Source organism: Dipodomys ordii, unplaced genomic scaffold (assembly GCF_000151885.1).
Source record: "Dipodomys ordii isolate 6190 unplaced genomic scaffold, Dord_2.0 Scaffold62, whole genome shotgun sequence".
Taxonomy (NCBI): domain Eukaryota; kingdom Metazoa; phylum Chordata; class Mammalia; order Rodentia; family Heteromyidae; genus Dipodomys; species Dipodomys ordii.
In genome coordinates, this window is record NW_012267278.1 from 1,335,947 (window position 1) to 1,363,070 (window position 27,124).

Below are 27,124 nucleotides of genomic sequence, written 5' to 3' on the forward strand. Positions count from 1 at the left end.
AAAAAAGGTTCCTACCACACATGGAATTTAGGATGCATAAAGGTGGATGGTAGGGATGTGCAGGGACAGCAGATGTGCAGAGTCCTCCATTGTGATAACCACTTGACCTGTGCTCCCCACGATGCCTGGACAGGATAAAAAAGCAAAGCCACTAAAGTGCTACACTTTATTGTTCAACTCTGTTCTCTGCTTGCTGCCCCAGTAGCTCAGCTACTTGAGGCTCTAAGCCCAATTCCTGGGTCTTCTTTGCTCTTCCCAACACATGCTGGAGTTCAGCCTGGGCCCGACATAAACCTTTGGCCTCCTGCATGTGGAAGAGGTAGACTGCGCCAGCCCCTAATATCAATCCTACACTGGGGGTCCAGAGTAGTACAGCCACGTCACTGGTCACTTCTCCTGCCACCAGGACACTCAGCAATGTCAGGACAAGCAGCCCCACACCAATCACATAGCCAGCAAATGTGGCCCACCAGCGAGCTTGAGCTATGCCAATCCCCAACTCTGTCCAGGCCTCCTTCAGCAGGTTGATCAATGGCAACCTCTCTGCTGGTCCTGGAACAAAACAGAACAGTGATGCAGAAAAGGTTCATACAGTGAAGCAGCTGCTTTGAGGTAGAGAAGGATAAAGGGAAAGGGTAGAGATGACTCACCTTGGGTAGGGGTGGGGTTTTGCTGAGGGGGACTGTGCCTCACATATAGAGTAGCCATGAGGGCCTCGTGATCAGAAAGTGGAGTGCTACTGTGCGGGTCATGGCCTGTAGTGGTTTGGAGAGTCTTACAGGAGATGCAGAACCCAGAAACCACCTAGGCAAGGGGAAAAAGGCAGAGAAAAGCTCCTATTGGAAGGCCTTCTTCCAAAGAACCAGCTCCCAGATTCCCACACTCTCAATTTATCAGTTGCCCAAGACCGGATGAGCCAAACAGTAGATATGCACAGGCTGATGCCAAGAAACACATGTTAGGGGAAAGACCTGACCTTGTAGAGCACGTAGTCAATGCGGATGCCACAGGGAAATGGGCCTAGGTCCTGCTGGCTGACATAGCAGTTCTTGGGCACCATAGTACAGCCTTCTTCAGAGCCCTAGAAGAAACAGGTGGCTAGAAAGCTCTGGGCATCCCAAGATGTGGGAGGAAGAAGAGGGAGAGAAGTGGAAGTGTTTGGAAACAGGCAGGCATGTTCTCACCTTATAGTCCTGAGTCTCAAGGTAGGCATCATGCAGCCCCGTCCACTCCTTCAGCAGGCAGCAGCCCAGGTCTTTTGGATGCATGTTGAGGTCCCCACACAATAGAACCACATCTGCCTTCTTGGAGGTGTGACTGAGGGAGCCAGGTTGGTGAGGAAGGAATTGTGCCCTCTAAGTGGAGCCTTGACCACCCCTCAGCCCCTGGGTCCCTTCCCACTTCCCATCAAGCCCAGGCTCACACACTGGATGAACTGGGCCAGTTCCCAAGCTTGAGCCACACGATGTGCTAGGTAGATGTCCTTCTCTCGACTGTACTCTGCATGGAGCTAAGTGAGACAGATGGAATTATAGCCTGCAGGGTCCTGTCTATATCAGGGTGGGTCAGTCACCTGGCATGGTGTTTGTACAGAATGGCAAAACTTGCCCACTGCTACCTTAGGACATCCTGACCCCACACCTCACCCCCAGACAGCAGCTGTGTGTCCCAGCCCTTAAGTACCACTGGCTTCACTTACATGGGTCACATAGGCATTGAGCACCAGTCCATTGATATGGAGCACCAGCAGCCCCACGGCCTTCCCACAGAACCAGTCGCCGTGATGGATCTGCAGGTAGGAGGAAGGCACCTCACTCAGCACTGCCACTCTTCTGCCCAGTCCCTGGGCTGCCTCCTGTGCTTTGTTTTAGTTGGGGTGGAGTGGGGTGGGGGAGACTTACCATGTAGGGGTAACCGTTGAGGGTGTAGACATGCTGTGTGATTTCCTGGATTGGGTGTTTGGAGAAGACGCACAGGCCGCTGCCAATGATCCCACTGAAAGCCAAACCTGGCTCAATAAACTAGGTAATCGAGGAGAAAAATACCCAGTCCTCTTTTCCCTTGTCTCTAGTTTAATCAGCAACGTTTCTCTCTATTGCTGGAACCCAGAACAAACATCAGAAGAGCTTTTGTAGGAGGATGAGGGACAAAGCAGTGAGGGAGGAATCTTCCTGCTTCAAACCCAGAGGAAGAAGAAGGAGGGTGCAGTGTGCAGGATAGGGAGGGAAGGACCAAGAGCCCTTCGGGAACAGGCTCAGGCCTGTAGGCGGCTCACCTCCGGAAGTAGTGTGCAGCTGGGTAAGTGAGGGACAACTTCTGTCTCAGGTACTGGAAGTCCTGCTCACTCCACACCTGAAGGAAGGGCGGGGATGCAGCCTAGCCTTTCCCCGCGGGGAGCTTTTCCACGGTCCTCCTCCCGCATCCTTCGCCCCCTCCGCGCCTTCCTCCCAGCCTGGGATCCACAGCAGCACCGCACCACCCCCACCTCCTCCAGCAGAGCCAGGTCAAAGCTCTCCAAGTTCAGTAAGTCTCCCAGGCGCTCCATGCGACCAGCCCGGTGCTTGCTCAAGTAGGGAATGCCCCTAAGAAACAGAAGGAAGGGGGCAAGGGGTGACCATGGGCACCGCCGGCGCTGGGGGCCGAGGTGGGCTTTGGCGTGCACCCCGAGATCGTGGGGCCGAGGGGGGAGGGCGGCCTTCTTTCTTCCCCTGGCTGTCCCTCGGACACCACTCCCGGGGCGCACTCACCAGCAGTTGAGGTTGAAGATCCTCAGTCGCAGCGAGAAGTTGGGCTTCATCGTGGGGACGCTACGGGGCGCCGACCGATGGGCCCTCCCGCCTCCGGGCGCGAGTGGGGGCGGGCGGGCGGCGCCGCGTCCCGAGGTGGCGCACACAGGTGGCCCGGGCCCCCGACTCCCGAGCTCCCCAAGCCCACGCGGTTCCCGCGGGGAGACTCCGGCGTTACCCTGACAACCCGCTTCTCTGGCCCAGATACTGCGGTCTGCCAATCCCGAAAGAAGATCTAGGGCGAAATCCCGGCGCGCTCCAGACCCCTGGGGTTCCCGAGAGGGCACTCGGGAGGGCGGATTCGAGTTTCTCCGTCCTGAAGCTGGTCCCTGGCCGTCGTGGCCCTCTCGCGCCCCTCCCGGGCCCCTAAATCCGGTTCAACAGCAACAAGAGCAAAGTTAGAGAGAGACTCCGCCCACACCGCCCGCCCTTCGCCCCCGGCCACGCCCCCTGCGGGAGATGGGGGCGGGGCCTCGCCGTTGCCGCGGCGACGCGCGGTGTTTGTGCTCCGGGCGGGGCGGTCTCGGAGCGCCACCATGGCCACCCCGCAGCCCTGTCGGCCCAAGCCTGTCGTTAGCCGCTTGCAGCCGCCGCCCCCACGGCCGCTGCAGGTGAAGATAGTGGGACTGTATAACAGCTCCAGCTTTCAGGTTGCGAAGATCGCGGCTGAGGTAACCAGGAAAAAGCCCCAAGTGCGGCGGCTCTGCGTTCCTCCAGACTCGGGCGCGAGGACTGCGCACCCAGCCCGGGTCTGCGCGAGGACTGCGCAGCCTCGCCGGCCCGGCGTGCGGCGGGCGGGGCGGGGTGGAGGGGCCCCGAGGACCGGACGAGCCCGGCGGGCTCCGCCGGGTTCCTCCTCCGAGCGTGTGGGGCACAAATGCAGGTCCAGGACGCTTGTGTGACTCAGAGAAGGATGACCTGTAAAAGGGAGATCTGAGGAAAGGAAGCGTTCCGAACCTTCTTGGGAAAATGGTGCTCCCCACCCCCTACTCGCCAGTCCACGGTAATTTCTTAAATTGTAGATGTTTGCAATTCATGAAAAATGTTGGCGACCAGTGGAGTCAGCTGCTTTAACACCCCCCTTCTCCCGTCAAAATGTGATTTTTGAAAATATTCATACGGAAAGGCTCTTTAAATGTTCTGAAATAGTCACTGCATTCTAACAAGTAGATGCTTCGTGGATTTAATGAATGGATAAGTGACTTCGAGATTCCAAATAGTTCTTTGCAAAAACAATACATGCAGAATGGTATCAAAGGAAATACCTGAAGAGAGTGCAGGATTTGGCCTAGTTAGTCATGCGGCTGCATTGCACCTACAATAGGAGAAATGCGGCAACGTGTGAATGTAACCATGTTGAAATGTAAAATGCCTTTGGAATTAGCTCCAGAAATGATATCTTCACAACCATGTCTTATGTGTGGTTGTGTTCCAGATGGATACTTGGGTAATTTTGGATTGGCAACAACTTTGATACCGGTAACAAAATTGTTCCCACAAAGAATTCCTCTGAAGAAATCTCTGCCATCTTGCCCCTTCCAGAGTCTACAGAGTAAAATATTTTAATTATATCACGTTAGAAAAATGATTTTCAAAGCAGGCTAAGTTTACATCAAGACAAAGAAAACAAGTGTCAGATATCTATGAAAAAGTGATACATGTGTCATCAAAAGATGTAGAAATTATGGACTGTTGACCAGGCAAGAGTGACTAGCAACACACATATATAATGAGTTTGAGGAACTTTTATCTCTTAAAAAAAACACAACAAGCTCCTTTAATAAAGACATATTTTCTATGGTTATTCCACCCTGTAGGGAAAGGATAGGCAGTTTTTTTCCCCTACAAAGTCCAGGTAGCAAATACATGGTCCCTGAGCCATAAGATCTAAGTCATAATTTCAGTAGAGTTGTCCTTGTGTTGTAAAAGCAGGTACATAAGTGGGGGGTGGAGGGGTGGACCTACCAAACAAAACAAGCAAAAGCAACCATAGACATGTAAATGAATGATAGTGTTCCAATAAACTTCATTATAGACACTAAATTTGGCTTGTATATAATTTTCATATGACATCAAGTTTAATTTGATTTTCTTTTCAGCCATTTAAAAGTCTAAAAGTTAGCCAAGTTCTGGTGGCTCATCCCTTTAATCCTAGCTACTCAGAAAGCTCAGAAGATTTGAGGTTCCTTGTTTAAAGCCTGTCAAGGCAGGAAAGCACATGAGACACTTATTTCCAAAAACCAGCAGAAGCAAAACACAAAAGTGGAGCTGAGAGAGAGAAAAGGAGGAGGGGAGGGAGGAAAGGAGGGAGAGAGAGAACCAGTAGAGGAGAATAATGGAGGGAGTGAGGTTTATTGGGATCCATTGTATACATGTGTGGAAATAAACACCCTTTTGCACAACCAAGGTATGCTAATTTTAAAAGAGAACAAAACCTAGGAGCCCCAGTAGCCTAATGGATAAGGCATTGGCCTCCTAAAAGAGAACAAAACCAATAGCTTTTGGCATGAATTGTTAACTGGCAAGAATTTTCTCTGAGACAGACACACGTGTAACCAAAGCATACGCAATATTAAACTTATACTATAAAACTAAACTTATTTGGTATTTATTTCTCATTTTTCTAAGAGATATAACCATAATATCCTTTGGGTCATTTTCCTTACATCAGTAAAATAAAGCAATCACAAGTCAAGCATCTGTAAAGCTCCACTGCAATTTAGCAGGAGTTTAGGAAAAAGCTAGTCCTAAAAGAACATAGCAGATTGCAAAGTGACTGGCATAAACTTATTTACTCAGTTATTACGTATGGGTGGTCTACAATAGGACTGATGTGGAAGTCTACAGATACAGGAAGCCTACATACAATATAGCCCTTGCCCTCCGGAGCTTGCTACCTAAAAGCGAGAGAGAAAAAATCAACAGAAGCCCTAGAGGGCTTGGAACGACTTGAAGCCACCTCTGGGAGCAGTAGAGAGGCTTCTCAGTCAGACTGTGTGTCCTGGGTGTGTGCTGCATGAACCTTCCCCGAGATCCTGAAAAAATGGAGGGAAATGAATGTGACTTTAAAAGAGAATTTGTTCTAAACTTAAATATTCTATTTTAAAATCTAGACTCTAAGGAACAATTATCCATCCAGATTTGAAGATCCTATATTGGTTCCTCTTCAAGAATTTGCATGGACTCAATATCTACAAGAAAAGAAAAGGGTAAAGGATATTTAGGATGTGTATGTGTAGGATACTGGCAACAGGCAGAATTTTACCGGAATGATTTACTCATTTTTTTTCTTTGAGGGAGGGGGAATGGAAGGGTCATTTTAAGGCAACTAGATTTTATTGCTCTGAAGTATGTACTTTTTCCTACATTATTTCAATCATTTTGCTGGCTGATTTTTTTAAACAGTAACTTATTTACAAGATTTTCCTTTGAAAGGTATGTGATGAAGGTAAGTTTTAACCTCTCAGTGGCATTAGTTAACCCTCTTTCCTCATGTGTTACTTACACTCCTTGTGACACCAAGATGCTCAGGTTGCTGTGGCCTGGCCTTTGCTTAGAAAGTGTGGGTGTTGTACACCACCACAGAGATAGCAGCCAGTTTCTGTGGAGCTCTTGCCCACGGGAGCTCCATTAATCGTCACCAAGCTCTCATGGGATAGTTTGTCTCATTGAAGCTTTCTTCTCCATGTTCTCCCTTCTACCCTTGGAGAGCTCCAGACCTCAGGTCCCACAGAGCTTGTCCAGTGTCAAAAATATGTTTCCTCTGGAGTGCCACCCTCATTCAACCGGCAGTACGCTCCTACCTGGAGCATGCCAAAAGAAGGATGCTAAGGGAGCATCTGGCTTACCCACATCTCCTGTTGGGGAGGATGAGATGGGATCCACCTCCTGCTTGTTCCCTATAGTTTAGTCCTGCTTTCTCTGCCTCACCCCATCTTCTCAAGGGATAATGAAATCTCCACATTCCTGATCCAAGCAAGGTGGACTGTTCAGAGCTGGGTTGCACAAGGATGTCCTGTGATCCTGTGATTAAGCAGCACATAAATAGTGTTTTATGAGACTACTTTAGTCTTTGCTTGGTCATATCTATGGTGCAAGATTGAATCAAGTACTTTTTTTTTAAAGTCTGATACTTTCAGAGCTATGATACATTTTTACTGGGGTTCAAAAGAGCCACAATAAACACCTGCATATGGTATTTATTGAATGGCAGGCACTATACTAATAGCATCCACATATAATATGTATATATGTACATATATATACTCACACAGATATTCTAATCCTGAAACAACTGTGGTGACCAATGGTTCTGGTTTATCTAGGCCTGAAAGATATCCTGGGAAGTGGAAATGTTAATGCTAAAACTAAGACAGTCCTGGCAAACTGGGCACAGATTTCCTTTATATAAAACAAGGTATCATGTCACGCACTGGTGCCTTACACTTGTAATCCTAGCTATTCAGAAGGCTGAGTTCTGAGGATCAAGGCTCAAAACCAGCTGGGCAGACAGGTGTAAGGGACTCTTATCTCCAGTTAACCAGTAAAAAAAAGATGGAAGTTTAAGCTGTGCTTCAAGTGGTAGAGCACTAGCCTTGAGCTTAAAAGCTAAGCATGAGCATAAGCATAAGGCCCTGAATTCAAACTGCCAGTACTGGTGCGTGCACGTGTGCACACATGCGCGCGTGCACTCGGGCTCACACACCACAAACACATACATCATTCCCTTAATCCCAGCACTAGCAGTGAAAACAGGAAGATTATACATTCCAAGGCCAGCTTGAAAGAATCTATTTTAAGAAATGAAAACAGAATTTTTCTTAATTTTTATCATCAGATTTATGCTGATATATCATCAAATGTATGATGACTACCTACCAGCCACACCTTCTCTGCCTACAAGACAGCCATGATCATATGATTTATGCACGCATCCATTCCCCTTGCAAATTCCCACTGTCCTCTTACAGGCTGACATAGATTCCATTCCCCTACTCTCCACCCCTTCCAACCTAGGCTAGCTGGAGAGATTTTTGCTCTCACTTCCTCTTGCCTTTCACATGGTTCCTAAATGAGACTTTCTAGTTCACAACTGCTGATTCTTGCCACCTATCCTTTATTCTTTTTCTTCCTCTCTCTTCCACCTCAACTAGATATTTGTTACCTTATTCCTTTCTTCATTTTCAGGCCAGGTGTTTTGGTCTTCTTCAGTGTAAGCCTGTGTCTTTCATTATACATACGACTTCTTAGCACATTTGGTCTCAGTGAATGAGTTCATTGGATCCAGCTGGTCATACACTTCAGCAAAGTGCAATGCTCCCCTAAGGGAGAGGCCTAGCTCTCCTCAAAAAAAAAAAAAAAAGGCAGCAGCACAGGTCTTATTGATAGAAAGCTCTAGAAAGTATTAGCCTCCAAATGTACCTTCTGCATTTTTCCTGACTGAAATTCCACAATCAGGTTCCCTACCACCACTGAACACTCCTGGGTGTATTGGCACATAGGCTTTATCAGTAATTCATAGCAAAGCATCAAACTGATTTTCTGACAGGAAGCAAGCTCTGAGAAAGGCCCAGGAAACAAATGATAGGATATCAGATCTCATCTGAGGAGCTGAAAATGGCACAAGATGGCAAACTTTCCCAAACTAGTATTTCTCAAGTGCCATCTCTACAGCATCAGTGCCAGTGTCTTCTGGGATGTTATTAGAAATGCCAAGGATTTCTGAGGCCACATCCCACAGTCAGATGGGCTCAGGTAGTCTGTGATCCTAATGGCCCACTCAAGTTTGAGAATGGCTGTACCAAGTTGTTGATGATTTGCTAGCACTGGATAATATAAGCTAGATTTGAGAGAAGACTTTCCCCAGTGGTCACACTTTACCCTGTAGTTGGATTGGCAACATTGTGTGGATGAAAATGCCAACACAGCTTTGTTTTTCTTTTTCTTTTTGTGCTTGAGCTCTGAGCCTTGCACTCTGGTTTGGCTTTTTTAATTTACCACTTGAGCCACGTGTTCACTTCTGGCTTTTTGCTGGTTAACTAGATACAAGAATCTCATGAATTTGTCTGCTTAGTTTGGCTTTGAACTGGAATCCTCAGAGCTCAGCTGCCTGAGTAGTTAGGATTATAGGTGTGAGTCATGGGCACCCAGCCATACTTCTTTATGGGTTTAGGAATTAAAATGTTGGGGAAGGTGAGGTTTTTTCTTCAATGCTTCTGACTGTTCCTGAAGTTCCTGCTGGCCCATAAGAGGCAGTTCCTATGGTGATCTTTCTGTACCCAAAAATAGCAAAAATAACATTGTCTTATACCCAAGGCCCTTTTCTCCAGCTTTTCCCAAACACACACACACACACACACACACACGTGCGCACATGCACACACACATATATACACACAGATATATATACACATATACAGATATATACATTGTTTTTTTGGGGGGGTCAGGTCGTGGGGCCTAAACTCTGGGCGTGGGCGCTGTCCCTCAGCTCTTCAGCTCAAGGCTAGCGCTCTACCACTTGAGCCACAGCGCCACTTCCGGCTTTTTTCTTTTTGCTTATGTGGTGCTAAGGAATCGAACCCAGGGCCTCATGCATGCAAGGCAAGTGCTCTACCACTGAGCCACCTTCCCAGCCCCAAACTATGGCTTTCAATAGAGTTTGAAATCTGATATTGGTATTCCTCTAGCTCTGTTCTTCCTGCTAAGGAAAAAAAAAGTTTTTCAAGAATGCACAGTAAACTTTTTCTTAGATAAAGGCAAAGATTGTGTTTTGTTTGCAAGTCAATGTAACAAGTGGCTATGCACATAATGATTTGTCCTAGCAGAGGACCACCTCAAAATTGGTATGATTATAATCTATTTTTGGTCGGTCATAGGGCTTAATATCTGGGTCTGGGCTCTGTCCATGAGCTCTTTTGCTCAAGGCTAGCATTCTATTGCTTTGATCCATAGCATCACAGTTTTCTGGTGTTAATTGAAGATAAGAGTCTCGTGGACTTTCCTGACTGGGCTGGATTTGAACCATGATCCTTAGATCTCAGTCTCCTAAGTAGCTAGATTTATAAGAGTGAGCTACCAGTGTCTGGATGATTATAATTAAGATTGCCTTTAAATCCTTTGGTACTTTCCAGCGATGTTAGATTCTCAAAAACTCTTGTTTAAAAAAATTTCTCAGCTGGGTGCCGGTGGCTCACACCTGTAATCCTACTACTCAGGAGGCTGAGATCTGAGGATCTCAGCAGGAAAGTCTGTGAGCCTCTTATGTCCAATAAACCACTAGAAGACTGGAAGTAGAGCTGTGGCTCAAGCAGTAGAGTTCTCGCCTTGAGCTGAAGAGCGCAGGGACAGCACCCAAGCCCAGAGTTCAAGCCCCATGACCGACAAAAAAAAAATTCTCTCTAACAGCAGAATTTTGAGTGATGGTAAAAACTTTTTTTGGGGGGGGGGGTCAGTCTTGTGGCTTAAATTCAGGGCCTGGGTACTGTCACTGAGCTCTTTTACTCAAGGCTGGTACTCTATCACTTTGAGCCACAGTTCCACTTCCAGTTTTTCTGGTGGTTAACTGGAGAGAAAAGTCTCAGGGCTCTAAACTGCTATCCCCAGATCTCAGCCTCCTGAGTAGCTAGAATTAAAGACATGAGCCACCTGCACCTGGTGTAAAAGCATATTTTAAAAGGACTCTATCCTAGAGATGACAAATTGAATTAGCCTAAAGATGATTCCAAGCTCTGGTTTATGTGTTTTATCAAGTTGTTTGTTGTTGTTTTAGGTTTCTCCATTCAAAATGTCATTTTGTTTTTCCTTTTCCTATAGGAACTCAAGGGTGAAACCTGGGAATATTCTTCCCTTGTGATGTGTTTTATTAATGATCGACTCCTGGGTAATGCATTTGATTTGCAGAAATGGGCCCAAAAGATGTGGGATGTAGTTGACATTAGACCTTCTGAATTGTATGAGGCTCTAACTTTGAATTATGCTATTAAATTCGTAAAAGACACTAAGGCAAGTTGCAATAAATTTTAAAGAAAAAAATATAATGAATTTTTGATTATTTATAATGAATTAGTACTAATTGTTAATATCCTCAACCTATATATAATGTTAATATATTAAAATGTTAATATCCTTGTGTGTGTGTGTGTGTGTGTGTGTTTGTGTGTGTGTGGTAGGAGATTGGTCTCAGTGATCTTAATTAAAGTGTAGTTGCAAAGATTATCTTACATCAAGATTTGGCCAGGAAGTATGTAAACCAAGTATATATCAAAAAGCAAAAACAAAATAAGTATGCCTTATAGCAGGCAGATTGCACTGGGAAAACTTCCCTGTTCAAACATTTCTATTCCCCTTTAGAGATTTATATGCACAAATTACTCATTTTGAAATATAAAGACCTCCTTGGTATAAATCTGTAACCCAGCTACTCAGGAGGCTGAAGCAGTAAGATTTCATGAACCCATGATTACAAGGCCTGGCTGGACAAAATAGTAAGACTTCACCTAAAAACATGCACACACACACACACACACACACACACACACACACACACACACACACACCTCCTTATTAGACTGACTTACTTAAGTACAAAAATACTTCACTTTCTAACACCTTAGTGACAGATACTATACTCAAAGATGGAAAGATGGACAAGGTCAGTATGTGTATATGATTTATTTTTTAAACAGGCTCTTATTTTGTCACCCAAGCTAGTTTTTAAGATCTTCCTGCCTGAGCCTTCTTCATACTGAGATTACAGGTGTGAAGTACCACTCCCCACTAAAGTGACATTTTCAAGCACAGACCTTGATAGGCTATAGCAATCTCTGTGGGAGGGGACAGTAAAAAGGCAGAGAGAATCAAACACCAAGGTAGGATGGCAGTAGAGGTAAAAAGTACTTTATACTTTCAAAGTAATTGGTAACTTTTCTAAGAAACCTTATTGCAGGAACAGCTGTTAGACCTGCTGGTAGTTAGCTCATGCCCACAGTGGCCAGTGTGCATAGAATGAGGATCTGAGCTGTGTTAAACTGGGGTTTTCATTTTGGATGCCTCTTCCTAGACCTAAGCAAGGTCTCACATGACCACCTATCAGAAAGGTTACAGATGACAACTGGAGCGGGGGCAGCTGTGCACGTGGAGAGCATGACTTCCTTCTCTTCCCTGTCCTTGGCCCTGCAACTCCTGTAGAAAGTGGCCTTATTTTCCCACTTGGAAAGGGCATGCCCCGTTTCTGGCTAGCAAATCTGTGTTGTCTCGAAAATCCAGGCCACAAAGTGACTAAATGCATACTACTCACAGTGGATGTTTTCCCCAAAACTACTAAGAAAAGGAAAAAGAAATAGAGAAGAAGACCCAGTCTGTTTCTTTCCCATAGAGACTGCCCAGTGTTCCTTTCCACATGGAGTTGGCAAGGTAGTGGGCATCCAGGCTGTACACCTGCAATCCGGAATATATTAACATTACTCAAAACTTCATTCACAATGAAATGTTTAAAGAAAACAGTGTTAGTGCTGAGGTGTGGCCAAGTGGTAGACTGCTCCTCAGCAAGCTCAAAGACCTGGGTCAGTCCCTCTACCCCAAATGTATAGTGAAATACAAAATTAAAAAATATAAGCTGTAAAGAGTTAAAAAATAAGCTGGATGCTGGTGGCTCCTGCCTGTAATCCTAACTACTCAGGGGACTGAGATGTGAGGACCATAATTCAAAGCCAGCCTGGGCAGGAAAGTTAATAAGGCTCTTATTTCCATTAACCATTTGAGCTGTGGCTCAAATGGTAAAACACTAGCCTTAAGCACAAAAGCTAAGAGACAGTGCCTAGTCCCAGAGTTGAAGCCTCAGGACTGGGCAAAAAAAACACAAAACTTGAAGCCCCTCATTAATTTTGTTGCTAAATATTATTGGTAATATCAAAATGTTATTGCTGAAAAAATTGTTTTATTTTTGATCATTTAACTTTCTTACAAGATACTGACCTGCACTGTTTTGTTTTGTGTTTCCTCCCTAATTTGAATAGCATGATTTTGTATTCTTGGATATTTGTATTGGGACTTCACCAACTGGAAGACTGGTTTTTGAGGTAAGAGGATTTTGTAAGGTTTTCTTAGTAAGTTGGAGACATCAATAACCATTGACATGTTACTATTTAATTTTGGACATTGTCATCTTTTTTTGTAGCTCTACTGTGATATATGTCCCAAAACATGTAAAAACTTTCAGATCTTATGCACAGGACAAGCAGGGTTTTCTGAAAGGGGCGTGAGGCTGCATTACAAAGATTCAATTTTTCATCGAATTGTATCAAATGGCTGGATACAAGGAGGAGGTGAGTTGCATATCTTAAATATAATTTAATTACAACATCAAATTGAAATATCCAAATTGTTGTTTTCCTTTTTTAGTATGATCTGGAACATTCTAATGAAGGGGATGCAGACTCTAAGCATTGTACATATAAAGCAACTTTATCTCCAAAATGAGGTCATATTATAAACACTATTATCTAACCTCACTGTTTTTTTAAATATGTGCTGCTTATCTTTCCATGTCAATGAACATAAACAACATGAAAACCTACGAGAAATTTTAAGTCTTCTTAGTTTTTCATATTGCTAAATCATTTTAATTTTCCATTGTTTCCCCTTCCCATCCCTTTCCATCTCCCCCCCCTACTCCTCTCTGTCTTTTATTCTTTTGTGGTGCTGAGGTTTGGACTTAAGGCTACATTGATCTCACTTCTGTTTCTGGCTGACCCGAACTGTGATCCTCCTAATAACACTTCCCAAAGTGACACACCACATCAGCTTTTTCTATTGTCTCTCTCTCTGTCTCTCCGTTTGTCTCTGTCTCTCTCTGTGTCTCTTTCTTTCTGTCTCTTTCTCTCTGTCTCTCTGTCTTTCTGCCCCAGCTTGTCTTAAACTGCAGTTCTCATCTCTACCTCCAGAGTAGCTAGGAGTACAGGTAGAAGAAACTATCACCTGGCTTATTTTCAATCTTCTGTTAATATAAAACAACCCTCAAAGGGAGCCAGTCTGCTTCTGCATTCTGTTTTGGTTTTGGTTTAAATAGGCCCAGAATAAGACTTGGGAAAATACAGTTCATATTATTTGCTGGGGTTTTGTGTGTGTGTGTGTGTGCTTATTTGTTTATTTAATTGAGGTAAAATTGTAAAACAGTAAAGTGTTCAGGTCTTGGTCAGATTTCCAGACATTGAAGCAACATGTTAAAGGTAATAGAAAACAAAGATAATGACAAAACAGTATTAAAAGATCTGAGACTGATGCTGATTATGGCTAAGTCACACCACTTTGGTTAAGGCACTTAGCTCTCTGAATCAAAAAAATTTTTTTTGTCATAGAATGATTACAGGAACATCACATTGAGTACTCAGTATTGAAAAGGCCCAGGGGAAATGTTCTTCCTGCAGAGGGGAATTTCCCCCAGGGCACTGAAGAGTTTGACAGCACAGGATCTAAATGTGCTTTTTGTTATTTTTGTTGGTCCTGGGGCTTAAACTCAGTGCTTGGACTCTGTCTCTGAGCATTCTTGCTCAAGGCTAGCCTTCTACCACTTTGGACCACAGTTCCACTTCCAATTTTCTGGTAGTTAATTGGAGATAAGAGACCCATGGACTTTCCCCACCCTGGGCTAGTTTGAAGCTAAAATCCTCAGATCTCAGCTTCCTGAGTAGCTAGGATTTTTGTATTGTTCCTCAGATTGCTTCCAAGCATTGTTGCTTGCCCTGTAGGATAGTTATGTCCTACACAGTCCAACCTCCTCCACACATGCCCACCACGCAGGTCTTCTGACATGTCCCTCTTTTCACTGTGTTCAATGCAAGGGCCTTCTTGCTGCTTCTCAGGTACATTCAACATAGGTGGGCCTTTGTTCTTTGTATTGGCTGGGATGTGCTCTAGCTATTTTTTCCAGCTATCCTTCTCCTTTAACCCCTCATCTGACTGATTTCTTTTTTCCCCAAAGTGTATCTCAGCAAAGACTTCCTAGACAACGAATGTGGGGAAAGAAACTAACATTGAGATTTAAATCAAAGCCATGTGACTTTCAATTTGCATTGCATCACTTTTCAGCATCTCAATCTGTGGTTGGAGAGGTAGACAGATAATATCAGATCTACAAGGCTGAGTTCAAGATGGTTGGTTATAACCGCAAAAATAGCAGACAACACTGATTACAATGGTGTGGATATAAAGTCCTCAGTGGAGAATCCAATGCAGAGGACAAGAGGGGAGTTGGGGGAGGGGCAGGGCAAAGAAGCCCGGACTGATAGGAGGTAAATTAGTAGGGCAGAACATCCACCTGAGCAGATTTGCCTGAGTAAAGCAAATTCTAGAATCCAACAGAATTGATGCTAGTGGAGCCTTTACCTCCACATTGCAACTTAGCCTCTGCCACTGCAGTGTTTTGTCCATCTGCAGGGCTGGGTGATGCAGAGAACAGACCTAAGGCTTACCAATTCACGTCTGAACAAGCTTTATGAATAGTACAAATTAAATGCTCCATGCCCTTTCCCAAATAGAGACTGAAGATGGGATATCGGGGACAGGACTGCTTCCTCTTTAGATGTGGAGTCTTTTTATAGTAGGAGCATGCCTAAATCAAAATATGTATGTGATATAAGCACCTAAAAAAAAGTCTCATTGTGGCAGGTGCCGTGCGTGGCTCATGCCTGTAATCCTAGCTATTCAGGAGGCTGAGATCTGAGGATCACAGTTCAAAGCCAGCCCAGACTGGAAAGTCCATGAAACTCTTATCTCCAATAAACTACCAGAAAACCAGAAGTGGCACTGTGGCTCAAGTGACGGAGTGCTTGCCTTGAGCTGAAGAGCTAAGGGATAGCATCCAGGCCCACAAGCCCCATGACCAACAATAACAACAAAACTCTCATTGTGTCAAAAGGATTCTCATTCCCAACAGATGGTGTAAATTAAAGTATCACTGTAGATGGATTTAATTTTATTTTTTTTAACCATGTTTGGGGTCAATTCCATGACTAGGCAAGTACTTTACTACTTAGCTACAGCCCAAACCCAATGTAACTATAGGAATGAAATTTGAACATGATTTTTTTTTTTTTTTTGTCTGTCATGGGGCTTGGAATCAGGACCTGGGCACTGTCCCTGAGTTCTTTTGCTCAAGGCTAGTACTCTATCACTTTGAGCCATAGAGCCACTTCCAGTTTTCTGGTGATTAATTGGGGATGAGTCTCACAGACTTTCCTGCCCCGGCTGGCTTTGAACCATGATCTTCATATCTCAGCCTCCTGAGTCACTTGGATTACAGATATGAGTCACCAGTGCCCAGCAAATGAGTTCTTTTTGCAGAACTTTTTATTCCAAAAAGAACTCTGTGTGTGTGTGTGTGTGTGTGTGTGTGTGTGTGCCTGCTCACATGTGTGCTTGAGTGCATACCAGTCCTGGGGCTTGAACTCAGGACCTAGATGTATCCCTGAGCTTTGTTTTGCTCAAGGCTAGAACTCTGTCCCTTGAGCCACAGCTTCACTTCTAGCTTTTGTGGTTGGAGGTGTTTTTTTTTTTTTTTTTTTTTTGGTCCAGTCGTGGAGCTGAACTCTGGGCCTGGGCGCTGTCCCTCAGCTCTTCGCTCAAGGCTAGTGCTCTACCACTTGAGCCACAGCGCCACTTCTGGCTTTTATTCTTTTTGCTTATGTGGTGCTGAGGAATCGAACCCAGGGCCTCGAGCATGCAAGGCAAGCGCTCTACCACTGAGCCACCTTCCCAGCCCCATGGTTGGAGGTGTTTCACACACTTTCTTGCCCCAGCTAACTTTGAACCATGAGCTTCAGATCGCAGCCTCCTGAGTAGCTAGGATTGTAGGGATGAGCCATTGACATCTGGCTCTTTCTCTTTCTTCTTTCCATTTTCTCTGAAAAGCAAGATAGACTATGGGAAAAGTTGTGGAAAAGACAAATTATGTGAACATTAAAAAATTCATAGCCATAATGATAGTTTAATATTTCATTATTTCCAAGATTTTTACCAAAATAAAAGCTACCCATATTAAAGCTACTCAAGAAGAGTTAGAAGGAAAACAAAATAGAATTCTAAAAATGCAAATGATTACAAAATACAAGTGAATTTACAATAGTAATATTTTCATGGTACAGAAATTTGTGACATTGGTATAAAAGGATCATGATTGAAAGTGTCTTTCCCCTGTCATTACTAACCATTTTGGGCCTCAGAAATCTACGTATTGTTACTCCTCTCAGATATAGTAGCTGGAAGAGGAGATGATGGAGAGTCTATTTATGGACCAACATTTGAAGGTATGTATCTTTAAAGTTTGTCAGCCATTTATTAATGGATTCAAACTTGAGATGGTTCACAATTCCAAATAAAGTGAAAGTGGTAATACATAGAAAAAGAGGGAATTAAAAATGATGAGAAAAGCCATTCTGGTCAACAGCTTTATACATTCCCCGCCCCCGCCCTTGCCTAATTATCTTCCTTCGTTCCTTCCTTCCTTCATTCCTTCATTCCTTCCTTCCCTCCCTCCCTCCCCCACTTTCTTTCTTTTTCTTTCTTTCTTTCTTTTTCTTTCTTTCTTTCTTTCTTTCTTCCTTCCTTCCTTTCATCTCTCTGTCTCTGTCTGTCTCTGTCTCTCTGTCTCTGTCTGTCTCTCCCTCTCTCTGTCTCTGTCTCTCTGTCTTTCTCTGTCTCTGTCTCTCTGTCTCTGTCTCTCTGTATGCCTCTCTCTCTGTCTGTCTGTCTCTCTCTCTTTCTGTTCTAGGGCTAGATCTCAGGGCCTAGGTGCTGTCCTTGAACTTTTTTCCTCAAGGCTAGTGCTCAACTACTAGAGCCACAACTCTACTTCCAGCTTTTTGGTGGTTAATTGGAGATAAGTCTCATGGACCTTCCTGCCCAGCCTAGGTTTGAACTGCAAACCTCAGATCTCAGGATCCTATGCAGCTGGGATTACAGGAGTAAGATACTAGTGCTTGACATTAGGATTTTTAGGATCCTTTCTTTATAAGACATTCAATGTGTTCTATCAGATAACAAAAGTGGTATGAAAGATTATGAGGGTCATGACACAGGCCCTAACAGGAAAATGTTCCCACTAGCCAAATTTGGAGTCATTTGAGCTTTCAAAAGTGTGTAATTACAATTGATTGGAACCTGACAAATATCTCAAATCCTTGAGTTCCTAATGATATTATAAAATAAAGCATAACTGGTTCCTTTGAGTGAACAATAGGAAAAGAATGCATTATTTCAAAGCCTGGCAAAATTGGGAAAGAAGCATTTTAGCTTGTCTTTCCCATGTAAATTACTCCAAACTGTAGCAAAGGGAAAACATTTCTTTACAACAGTATTCTGATTAATAAGGGAAAAGGAAATCATGGGATTAGAATAGCACCTATTTTGCTGCCCACAAGGAAGTAGGATCTCACCATTTCTATATCTCCTCACTTTCCAAAGATGGAGATGGCAGCATTCTGCACCTTCTGTTGAAAGGGGCATATGGCTGGCAAAGGAATATTCTCATTGTGCTGCATCATGCAATAAAACCCACACAGGTTTTTCAAAAAATAATTTTTAATTTTTATTTCCTTTAAGTGGTTGTACAAAAGGGTTTCAATTCAACATATCAGTTTATGAGTACAATGCATTTTGGTCAATGTCATGCCTTGCTAGAGTTTAGACCTGAAACTTCCTGGTATTCATTTAAATTAAACCATAAGTTAGTTATTCAAAAGAAGTTTTACCATTAGAATCCTCCCTTGTGTCTACCATATTTTAGTCAACTTGCATATGACTATCCTGTAAGTTTTCCTACAGTTTATCATTTAGATTTACCTTCTGTGTATGAAGTATATGCACCCTTGTCTCTCTGACCCTCACTTCCTTCAGTTAGCATATTAAAACAAACATAGTTTAATAGAAAGTATCATGTTATGTATGCTATGGGCATTAAAGAGAGACAGAGACACTGAGAGGAGCGGCAGGCCCCCATATCCCTTTCTTCTTCTTTTTTTAATATAATTTTCTTATTGTTATTAAAAAGGCAATGTACAGAGGGGTTACAGTTACTTAAGTCAGGTAATGAGTCCATTTCTTTTTGGACAGTGTCACCCCTTCCTTTGCTCTCTCCCAGCCAATATCCCTTTCAAGGACATGCCAGTGGCCTAACTTCCAACAACTAGGTCCTATTTCTTAAGAACCCCATCACCGCCCAGGGGTACCACAGTCTTGAGATCAAGCCTTCAACACATGGGTCTTTAGGGGACATTTCAGGTCTAACCTATAAAAATGTCAGGGACAATGGCAGATGCTGCAGGTTAGACTTTAAAGGCATGAAAAATCCATTTTGATTGTTTTGGGGGCTAGGAATCAACCCAGGGCTTTTCAAATGCTTGGCAAGCACTCTGCCACTGAGTTACATCTGCAGCCTAACAGTCTTTTGTTGTTGTTGTTGGTCGTGGGCCTTGAACTCTAGGCCTGGACGCTGTCCCTCAGCTCTTCAGCTCAAGGCTAGTGCGCTACCACTTGAGCCAAAGCACCACTTCTGGTTTTCTAGCGCCTTATTGGAGATGAGTCTCCAATAAAAATGAGTCTGCCCAGGCTGGCTTTGAACTGCGATCCTCAGATCTCAGCCTTCTGAGTAGCTAGGATTACAAGCATGAGCCACCGGCCAGCCTGTCTTTTTTTTTTTTCCTGACACTCTTTTATAATAGGAAAGACAAGGCTCCAATATAAGGAAACATTATGATACACAGGAAAATCTGTTGAGTGATTATTTGGGTAAGACAACAGGAACTTGACAATGTTCTGTTTTCTCGGCCAGGGTAGTAGTTAAAAGGGTGTTTTCCTAATAGAATTCTGTAAATAAATATTGATTTTCTATGCCATTTTGTGTATTTCTAAAAGTTAAAAAAATTAAAAGATTTAAAAAAATCTTAATAAACCAGTGGCCAAAAGGTGAAGGAATCGTTAGTTTTCTTCTAAATTTGTGCAAAGAAAAGGATTTATCGAATGAAAACATGCAAATGATACCCTTTATTCACTCACTGAACAGTGAGCTAGGTAGGTACCTAGGCACAGTGCTTGGGCCCAACGAATCAAAGACCATGCGACTGGAATTCCTACCTTGAAAGAGTTCAGTGTATGCATGCTAATAGATGTTTAAACAGATAGAAGCAGGTGCCTAGCCAGATCCTATTATGAAGAAGTAGCCTTGAATGCTTGAGAAAAATCACAAAAGAACAGTGTCCTGGCATTTTGGATTTAGTGGCACAGAGTGGGTAGATTATAAAAGAAGATGCTACAGGACTGGGGTGTGGCTCAAGTACTAGAGCTTTCATGCTTGGAGGGTCAGCCTCAGCAAGAATATGGCCTTCTGTCCTAGGAGGCTGATTTCTTTGGCCGTCTCCTCATGTAGCCTTTGAAACAAGCCTTGTGCCGCTGTTGAAGATCCCTGACTCCCATGTTGGGTTTGAACTGTGGTTGAAGCCTAGTGCTGTGTTCAGTGAAGCTTGTACCACCAAATTAGAAAGCAATCAGTGAGCAATCCAGTGAAGCAGCAGATTGAGCTTCCAGAGAGAAGGATGAGGGACAGAAAGAGAACAAGGCTAGGTCTCAAAAAAGCTCAAGTTCTGTTTCCCTTGGTGATGGTTCATCTCTATGTGTAACTTCATTAGATTGAGATGAACCTAGGAGATGAGTAAAGCAATTCTGGGTATATGTCTGAAAGCCTTCTTGAAAGAGGATTGACTAGGGATAAGACTTGACTTATTGCAGGCAATAAGCAGAATCCTGATATGGGATTAAGAATGAGAAAACCTGCAAGTGCAGAATTCAATGCCTATTTCATGGCCACTAGTCTGCTCTGCTATGGTTCTCCCACCATGGTGGGAATGTGAACCAAATGAATATTGCCTCCTCCTTTTAAGTTATTTCAGGAGTTCTGTCACAGTGGTGAGAAAGCTCACATATACACACATACACACACACACACACACACACCACACACATACAACACACATACACACACAGACTTTCCTGTTATCTCCAGACCTTCTCTTCAGAGCATGTGGAGAGTGTTGCGGGAGAAGTATCAGGCCCGAGAGAAAGACTCTTCAGAGCAAATGTTTCTTCTCAGATCATGTTGATAGTTTGAAAGAAATATCACTGCCAAAATTGCACAACAGCTTATTGACCTTTACCTGTATTCAAACTATATACTTTTCATTACTAAATGCAAATTAGTAGGGGAAGGGAAAAGAAAGGAAGGAAGGAAGGAGAAAACCAAATAGAGTATATATAAAATGAGCCTGTTAACAGCTTTTTGTTACATCTTACAATCAATTGATAGCTTATAGATAATTTAATGACTAATTATTGTCTTTTCTAGATGAAAACTTTTCAATTCCTCATAATAAACGAGGAGTGCTTGGAATGGTCAACAGAGGCCACCATACCAATGCATCACAATTCTATATCACACTTCAATCAGCTCCCTATCTGGATAGGAAATATGTGGCGTTTGGGTACGTACATTCTAGGTTTGTCCATTACCTGTGTGACAATATTGCTTATATGGATTTGGATGAGTATTGTACATATTCTGTAAGTAGCTAAAGATAGGGTTTTCAATCAAAACTACTACAATTATAGAAAAACACATTTAAAAAATAATTATAAGAATTCTTCTATCCATAAAGCACAGCCATGGGCCAGGCACTAGTAGTTCTTGCCTGTAATCCTAACTACTCAGGAGGCTGAGATCTGAGGATCGTGGTTCAAAGCCACCCTGGGTAGGAGACTCTTATCTCCAATAAACTACTCAGAGAAGCTGGAAGTGGTGCTGTGGCTCAAGTGGTAGAGTGCTAGACTTGAGGGAAAAGATAAAAGCTCAGAGTCAGCACTCAGGCCCAGAGTTCAAGTCCCAGCATCAGCAAAACCAAAAATAACTGGGCTGGGAAGGTGGCTCAGTGGTAGAGCTCTTGCCTTGCATGCATGAAGTCCTGGGTTCAATTCCTTAGCACCACATAAGCAGAAAAAAAAAGCCAGAAGTGGCGCTGTGGCTCAAGTGGTAGAGTGCTAGCCTTGAGGTGAAGAGCTGAGGGACGGCGCCCAGGCCCAGAGTTCAGGCCCACAACTGGACCCACCAAAAAACAAAACCCAAACCAAAAATCACCACAGCCATGGTGATGTTTTATCTGTGAATCCATCTATCCATTTATTTAGCAATCTAGGTTTCTAACTCTACCTTTCATCTTTAGCCTTATGGTTATTATTAATTCTAAATCACTGTTAGTCCTAATATAGTATATAGTGATATAGATATAATTATAGGTAGCAGTGAAGACAGAAAGCCATTTACTGATTGTCTGGGAACATTATAAGGAGATTGTTGAAAGCTCTCCATTACATGTAACTTTCCTACTAAACAACCTTAAGTATGGGAACATCTTGTATAATTATAATTATTATATTCCCAAGCTAAGTGCTAGTGGTTCATTACTATAATCACAGCTAGTCAGAAGACTGAGATTTGAGGATCTCAGACAGAAGTGGAGGTGTGACTCAAGTGGTAGAGCACCAGTCTTGATTGAAAAAACTAAGAGACAGTGCTCAGGCCCTGAGTTCTATCCACATTAACAGTGCACATGCACCTACTTGCGTGCACGCACGTGCGTGCGCACGTGCACACACACACACACATACACAGAAAGGATATTAGTGAGATGATAATGTGCAGGTAGATATACTTTCCAGCACTTTGGTGTTTTATTCCTCTGTTTAATTACTGAAGCGAATATGAATATGTTTTCCCTGATAAGGTGTAAAATATTAGATCTTTTTCTAAATATATATTAGACCATTTCAGCCACTCCATAGCGGTAATTATTGCTTTTTCAACTCAAGAAGGAGTTTCATGCCACTGTTAATTTTACCCACAATAATTTCCTTTAGTGTAATGGCTCTAGATTGAATATATATTTATGTACATGTATATGTATCTTATTTTTATCTTTAAGTAGCTCTACAAAGGGATTTCAGCTTAATATGTCAGTTTGTAAGTACAATGCACAAGACATATTTTCATTCCTTTAGAGAAGACTTAATATTTATAGTTTCAGGCCCTAAATAATAGCTTGTCTTCAATTCCTTTATACTAAATAAACCACATTCTGATTTCAGAAACATATTCTTGAATTAATTTGCAACCAAATAACTCTTTTTCTTGAATCATTTCAATCTGGCTTCTATCATCTGAATGACAATCTTGACTCCTACCACCGAATGTTTGGTGATCCTTTGCATCTTATTAAGGTCACCCTTGCAGACCAATGCAACCATGACTACCTTAAAACATTAATGTCTCCATCCCCGTCCCTCCTGCCGACATAGACAGGCTACAGTAGAATGTGGCCTTGCACATCTCTCCCACTCTGGCTCCACACCCTTGCTTTAGTTAGCTATCACTTCTGCTGTCTTACAGATTCATTTAACTAGAACTCGCTTAGGCATTTGGACTGGCTAGTTTTTGTGCTCAGTATGGGGAGCGTAAGGAAACAAAATTCTGCTCAGAGTGCATCGGGAAAAACAGCTCAAAAACAGGACAAAACAAAACACAAAAAGCCCAGCAACAGACTGGGCTAAACAAGTTCTGCAAAGGGTGTATTGGTAATGTTTGAGGTAGAGTTAACACAACATTCTCTAATTCCTTTAAGAAAAGCACACGCTGGAGGGATTAAGGGTGAACAAATGCAGTAGACACTATGTCCTCACTAGACACTACGTTGAAATGAACTGTTCAGTTTGTGAATGGAAATGGGAAGGAAAAACTGGGAGACTGCAAGGGAGGAGATGTCATTGTCCACAAGGAAATGTACTCATTACCTGACTAGAAAATATGAAACCAAGCAAATATGAGTCCTTACAGGATAATCATGGAATTGGAAGAGTGCTTGGTCTTATTTTCAGTGGGCCCTGGTCTCTCCAGAGATTAGGAATTTTTGTTGTTATTACTCTTCTGGCCTCAGGGAGGCACTGAATCCTCTTTGTTGTTCTCACCCAGCTATGGTCTCATTTAGCCCTGAAATCTCCAGATCAGTTTTGACTGGGCTGAAATACTTACGTGAAACCTTATAGAACCCAATGGGAGCTGGTGTAAAATCAAAAGAAGCAACTAAATAATCCAGTTAAACTGCACGAAACTTAACTCTTAGGGACACTTTCCTTTCCAGTGGCAGGCTGTGTCTTCCCAGCATCCTTTAGCATCCTCAGGGGTTTTTCAGCTAGGGAAGGCTGGGACAGGGGATTAGCAAGGGCCAGAGATACAGAAATTCTCTGTTCATCTGAGACAACCCCTAGCTTCTAGTCCATGACTGTCTTGACTGTCAAGAGAGACCACAGCAATCCACAGAGCATGTCCAGTGGCCTCATTAGGAAATGATACCAAAATATAAACTTGTAAGACTTCCATTCGTGCAGACACGCAGTAGAGGGGTAAGGGGTGTATGTTGGGGATAGTGGCAGGGATAGTTCATTTTATCTTCAGAGGATCTCAAGATTGGAAGAGGTCATGGAAAGCATCATGAGAAAGTAATAAAAAGTAGAGAGCTGAATAGAGAAAGTAAAATAAAAGTTAGAGAGGATAGAAATCACAATTAGTCAAATCAGTTTTGTGAAGAATTGAGGCGATCCTGCAAAGAGGTCCTAAGGAACAGGAGAGAATCTTGTATGCAAATCATTTGGTTTAGTGCCAAAGAGAGACAGGAGGGAGTAGAAGCTGGAAGAAAGTGCTAAGGCCCCAGGGCCCAGTGAGCCAAGAGTGCTGTGTGACTGGGGGTCAGCCTCCCCGAAAGGTGATAAGCCACGGAAGAATTGTAAATTATGAGCAACATGGCCAACTTCTTTTGAAAACAACTCTAGCAGAAGTGAAGGACAAACTGAATAGGAATGAAAATGGAGGTAGGTGGTGGAAGAAGTTGAGTGGAGAGGAAAATATGGTCCAAGTACTGTATATGCATGTATGAAATTAGAACAGTTAAACCTGTTGAAATGATCTTAAGAAGATGAGGAGGGGAAAATAAGAGATATGAAAGGGCAGGTGAGGTTGACCCAAGCACCAATGGCTCACAATTTACCAGCAAAAAGTCAGAAGAGGAGTTGTGGCTCTAGTGGTAGAACACTAGAGTGCAAAGCTCTGAGTTCAAGCCCTAGGAATGGCACAAAGCAAAACAAAAACACATGGCTTTTTTGTCTCTCCGGCACATTGTGAACACGTTAAGGCAAGACCTAGTCTTACTTATCTTGTCCCTGATACATCACAGTGAAGATGATCACATTTTGAGTGTTCATTCAATATCTGTGAAACCTTGGGAGACTAGGCTTCTCCCTCTTTGGACAGAGGTGAAATGGGCCCATTCATCTTCTACTCTTGAGCTTCAGAATGTACCATGTTGTCCTTTGTCTTTGTCCATTTTCTGTTACTATAGGAGCACCACAGACTGACTTATTTATAAACAGTGAAGGTTTATAGGCCAGGGATCCAAGAGTAGGGTGTCAGCAGCTGGTGTGGGCCTTGGTGCCCCGTCAGGGCATTCTATGCTCAGGGAGCACATAGTAGAAGACAGGAGAAAGAGCAAGACAAGCAAGAGGACAGGGGGGCTAGAGCTGTCTGTCTGTCTGTCTGTCTGTCTATCTGTCTGTCTGTCTCTCTCTCTCTCAGAAGTCTACTTCCAATATAACTAACCCACTCCTGTGAAAATGTCCCAATCAATTGTTGTGACCTAATCACTTCCTAATTAAATTAAATGTTGAAATGCACTTCAAACTGCAGCATACTGTGTCATATTTTCTGACTGCCAGAGGCACACAGACAAAGGGATAGAACATGGTCAGGGTGGGCACTGACCATGTCCTGAAAAGACACAAGATAGAAATTCCAGCCATTGCTAAAATGCAGGCATTGACTGAGTCTTATGTCTAGACCTATCTCTGTACCTCATGTTTCTATCTTGGAATTGAAAGAACCATCAAAAGTCTACACCACTCTCAGGGAGTTATTGCTTATGATCAGCAAGTGTCTGGCAGGGGTCCAAACTGGCATAGTTTTGAGATTTTATTCATGGACTCCATGGATGTTGGTTAAACACCGGTATGTGCCAAACATTGTAATAGATGCTCAACTCTGAGCAAAAGTAGGATCCCGTCTCATGGGAAAATTAAAAATTAGCCAAAGGGCTGGATGCCAGTGGCTTATGCCTGTAAATTCTAGCTACTCAGGAGGCTGAGATCTGAAGATTGCAGTTCAATGCAAGCCAGGGCAAGAAAGTCTGTGAGACTCTTATCTGCAATTAACCACCAAAAAACTGGAAATGGAATTGTGGCTTAAGTGGTAGAGTATTAGCCTTGAGCAAAAGAGCTAAGGGACAGTGCCCAGGTCCCGAGTTCAAGCCCAGGATTCCCCCTTCCCCAGGTACAAGTGTATACACACACACACACACACACACACACACACACACACACACACATACACACAGCCAACGAACATCCAAATAAGTGTAAGGTATCATAAGTGTAAGGTATCACCCTTTGGAATTGCTCTAAAGGCACTGGGAAACTTGACCTTTGCAGGGAGACTTGGGGAATGTCTTCAAGGAGTGGGGCTGAGATGAGAGTTGAAGGAAAGCCAGGAGATAGCCAGGCAAGGGGTAGCTGTGGCAGGAAGCACAGAACTCTTGAGGCATCAAAGTCCGCCTGGAGCAGAGAACAAGAGGGCCACCAATGGAAGGGATTTGGGTTTCTATTATAAAATGATAGGAGTGTTAACAGCAGGAAGGTAACAGCAGACTTATATTTGTAAAAGATCCCTAGGACTGCAATGAAGAGAATGGATGCCAAGAGGAAGGACCGGTGCTGGAGCAAATGTGGAAAGCCAGCTAGGAGCTACTGCAGCTGGCAGCCTCCAGGCAGGAGGGAACTGCAGCCTGGATGTTGGTGCTGGGTGTAGATGTGACAAAGTGGGTGGATGTGGAGCCATTTCAGATACTTACAACTAATGTTAATTTATAAACAGCTGGCTACAGCTGGCTCCAAATCTATTTGGGAAATAAGCTAAATGTAAGAATTTATGACTGACCACAAGTTTTTTTTTTTTCCCTCCTATTTAGGCAATTGGTTGAAGGAACAGAAGTTCTTAAAAAACTAGAAGTAGTTCCAACAGAGAACGAAAGACCAATATCTACATGTAGAATAACTGACAGCGGAAATGTTTGATTTTTTTATGTGAATATTTTCTACAATGGTTTATTACTTTGCATCTGATCAATTGTTTATACATCGAA

General features: G+C 43.3%; 2 protein-coding genes across 2 annotated transcripts; one reads left to right on the forward strand and one right to left on the reverse strand.

Moving 5' to 3' along the window:
• Window positions 1-152: 152 nt before the first annotated feature.
• Window positions 153-3,235, reverse strand: Smpd2 (sphingomyelin phosphodiesterase 2, neutral membrane (neutral sphingomyelinase)). The gene is made up of 10 exons (XM_013022350.1): window positions 2,748-3,235; window positions 2,486-2,582; window positions 2,276-2,352; window positions 1,902-1,995; window positions 1,700-1,789; window positions 1,428-1,510; window positions 1,185-1,317; window positions 977-1,081; window positions 651-804; window positions 153-552 (listed from the first exon to the last, which is right to left on the reverse strand). Exons 1-10 carry the CDS (start codon window positions 2,795-2,797, stop codon window positions 167-169), a joined length of 1,269 nt encoding a protein of 422 aa, XP_012877804.1. The 5' UTR covers window positions 2,798-3,235; the 3' UTR covers window positions 153-166.
• A 7-nt stretch (window positions 3,236-3,242) lies between these two features.
• On the forward strand, window positions 3,243-27,124 carry Ppil6 (peptidylprolyl isomerase (cyclophilin)-like 6). The gene is made up of 8 exons (XM_013022351.1): window positions 3,243-3,457; window positions 5,900-5,995; window positions 10,602-10,790; window positions 12,803-12,865; window positions 12,964-13,111; window positions 17,033-17,089; window positions 21,178-21,313; window positions 26,951-27,124. Exons 1-8 carry the CDS (start codon window positions 3,323-3,325, stop codon window positions 27,054-27,056), a joined length of 930 nt encoding a protein of 309 aa, XP_012877805.1. The 5' UTR covers window positions 3,243-3,322; the 3' UTR covers window positions 27,057-27,124.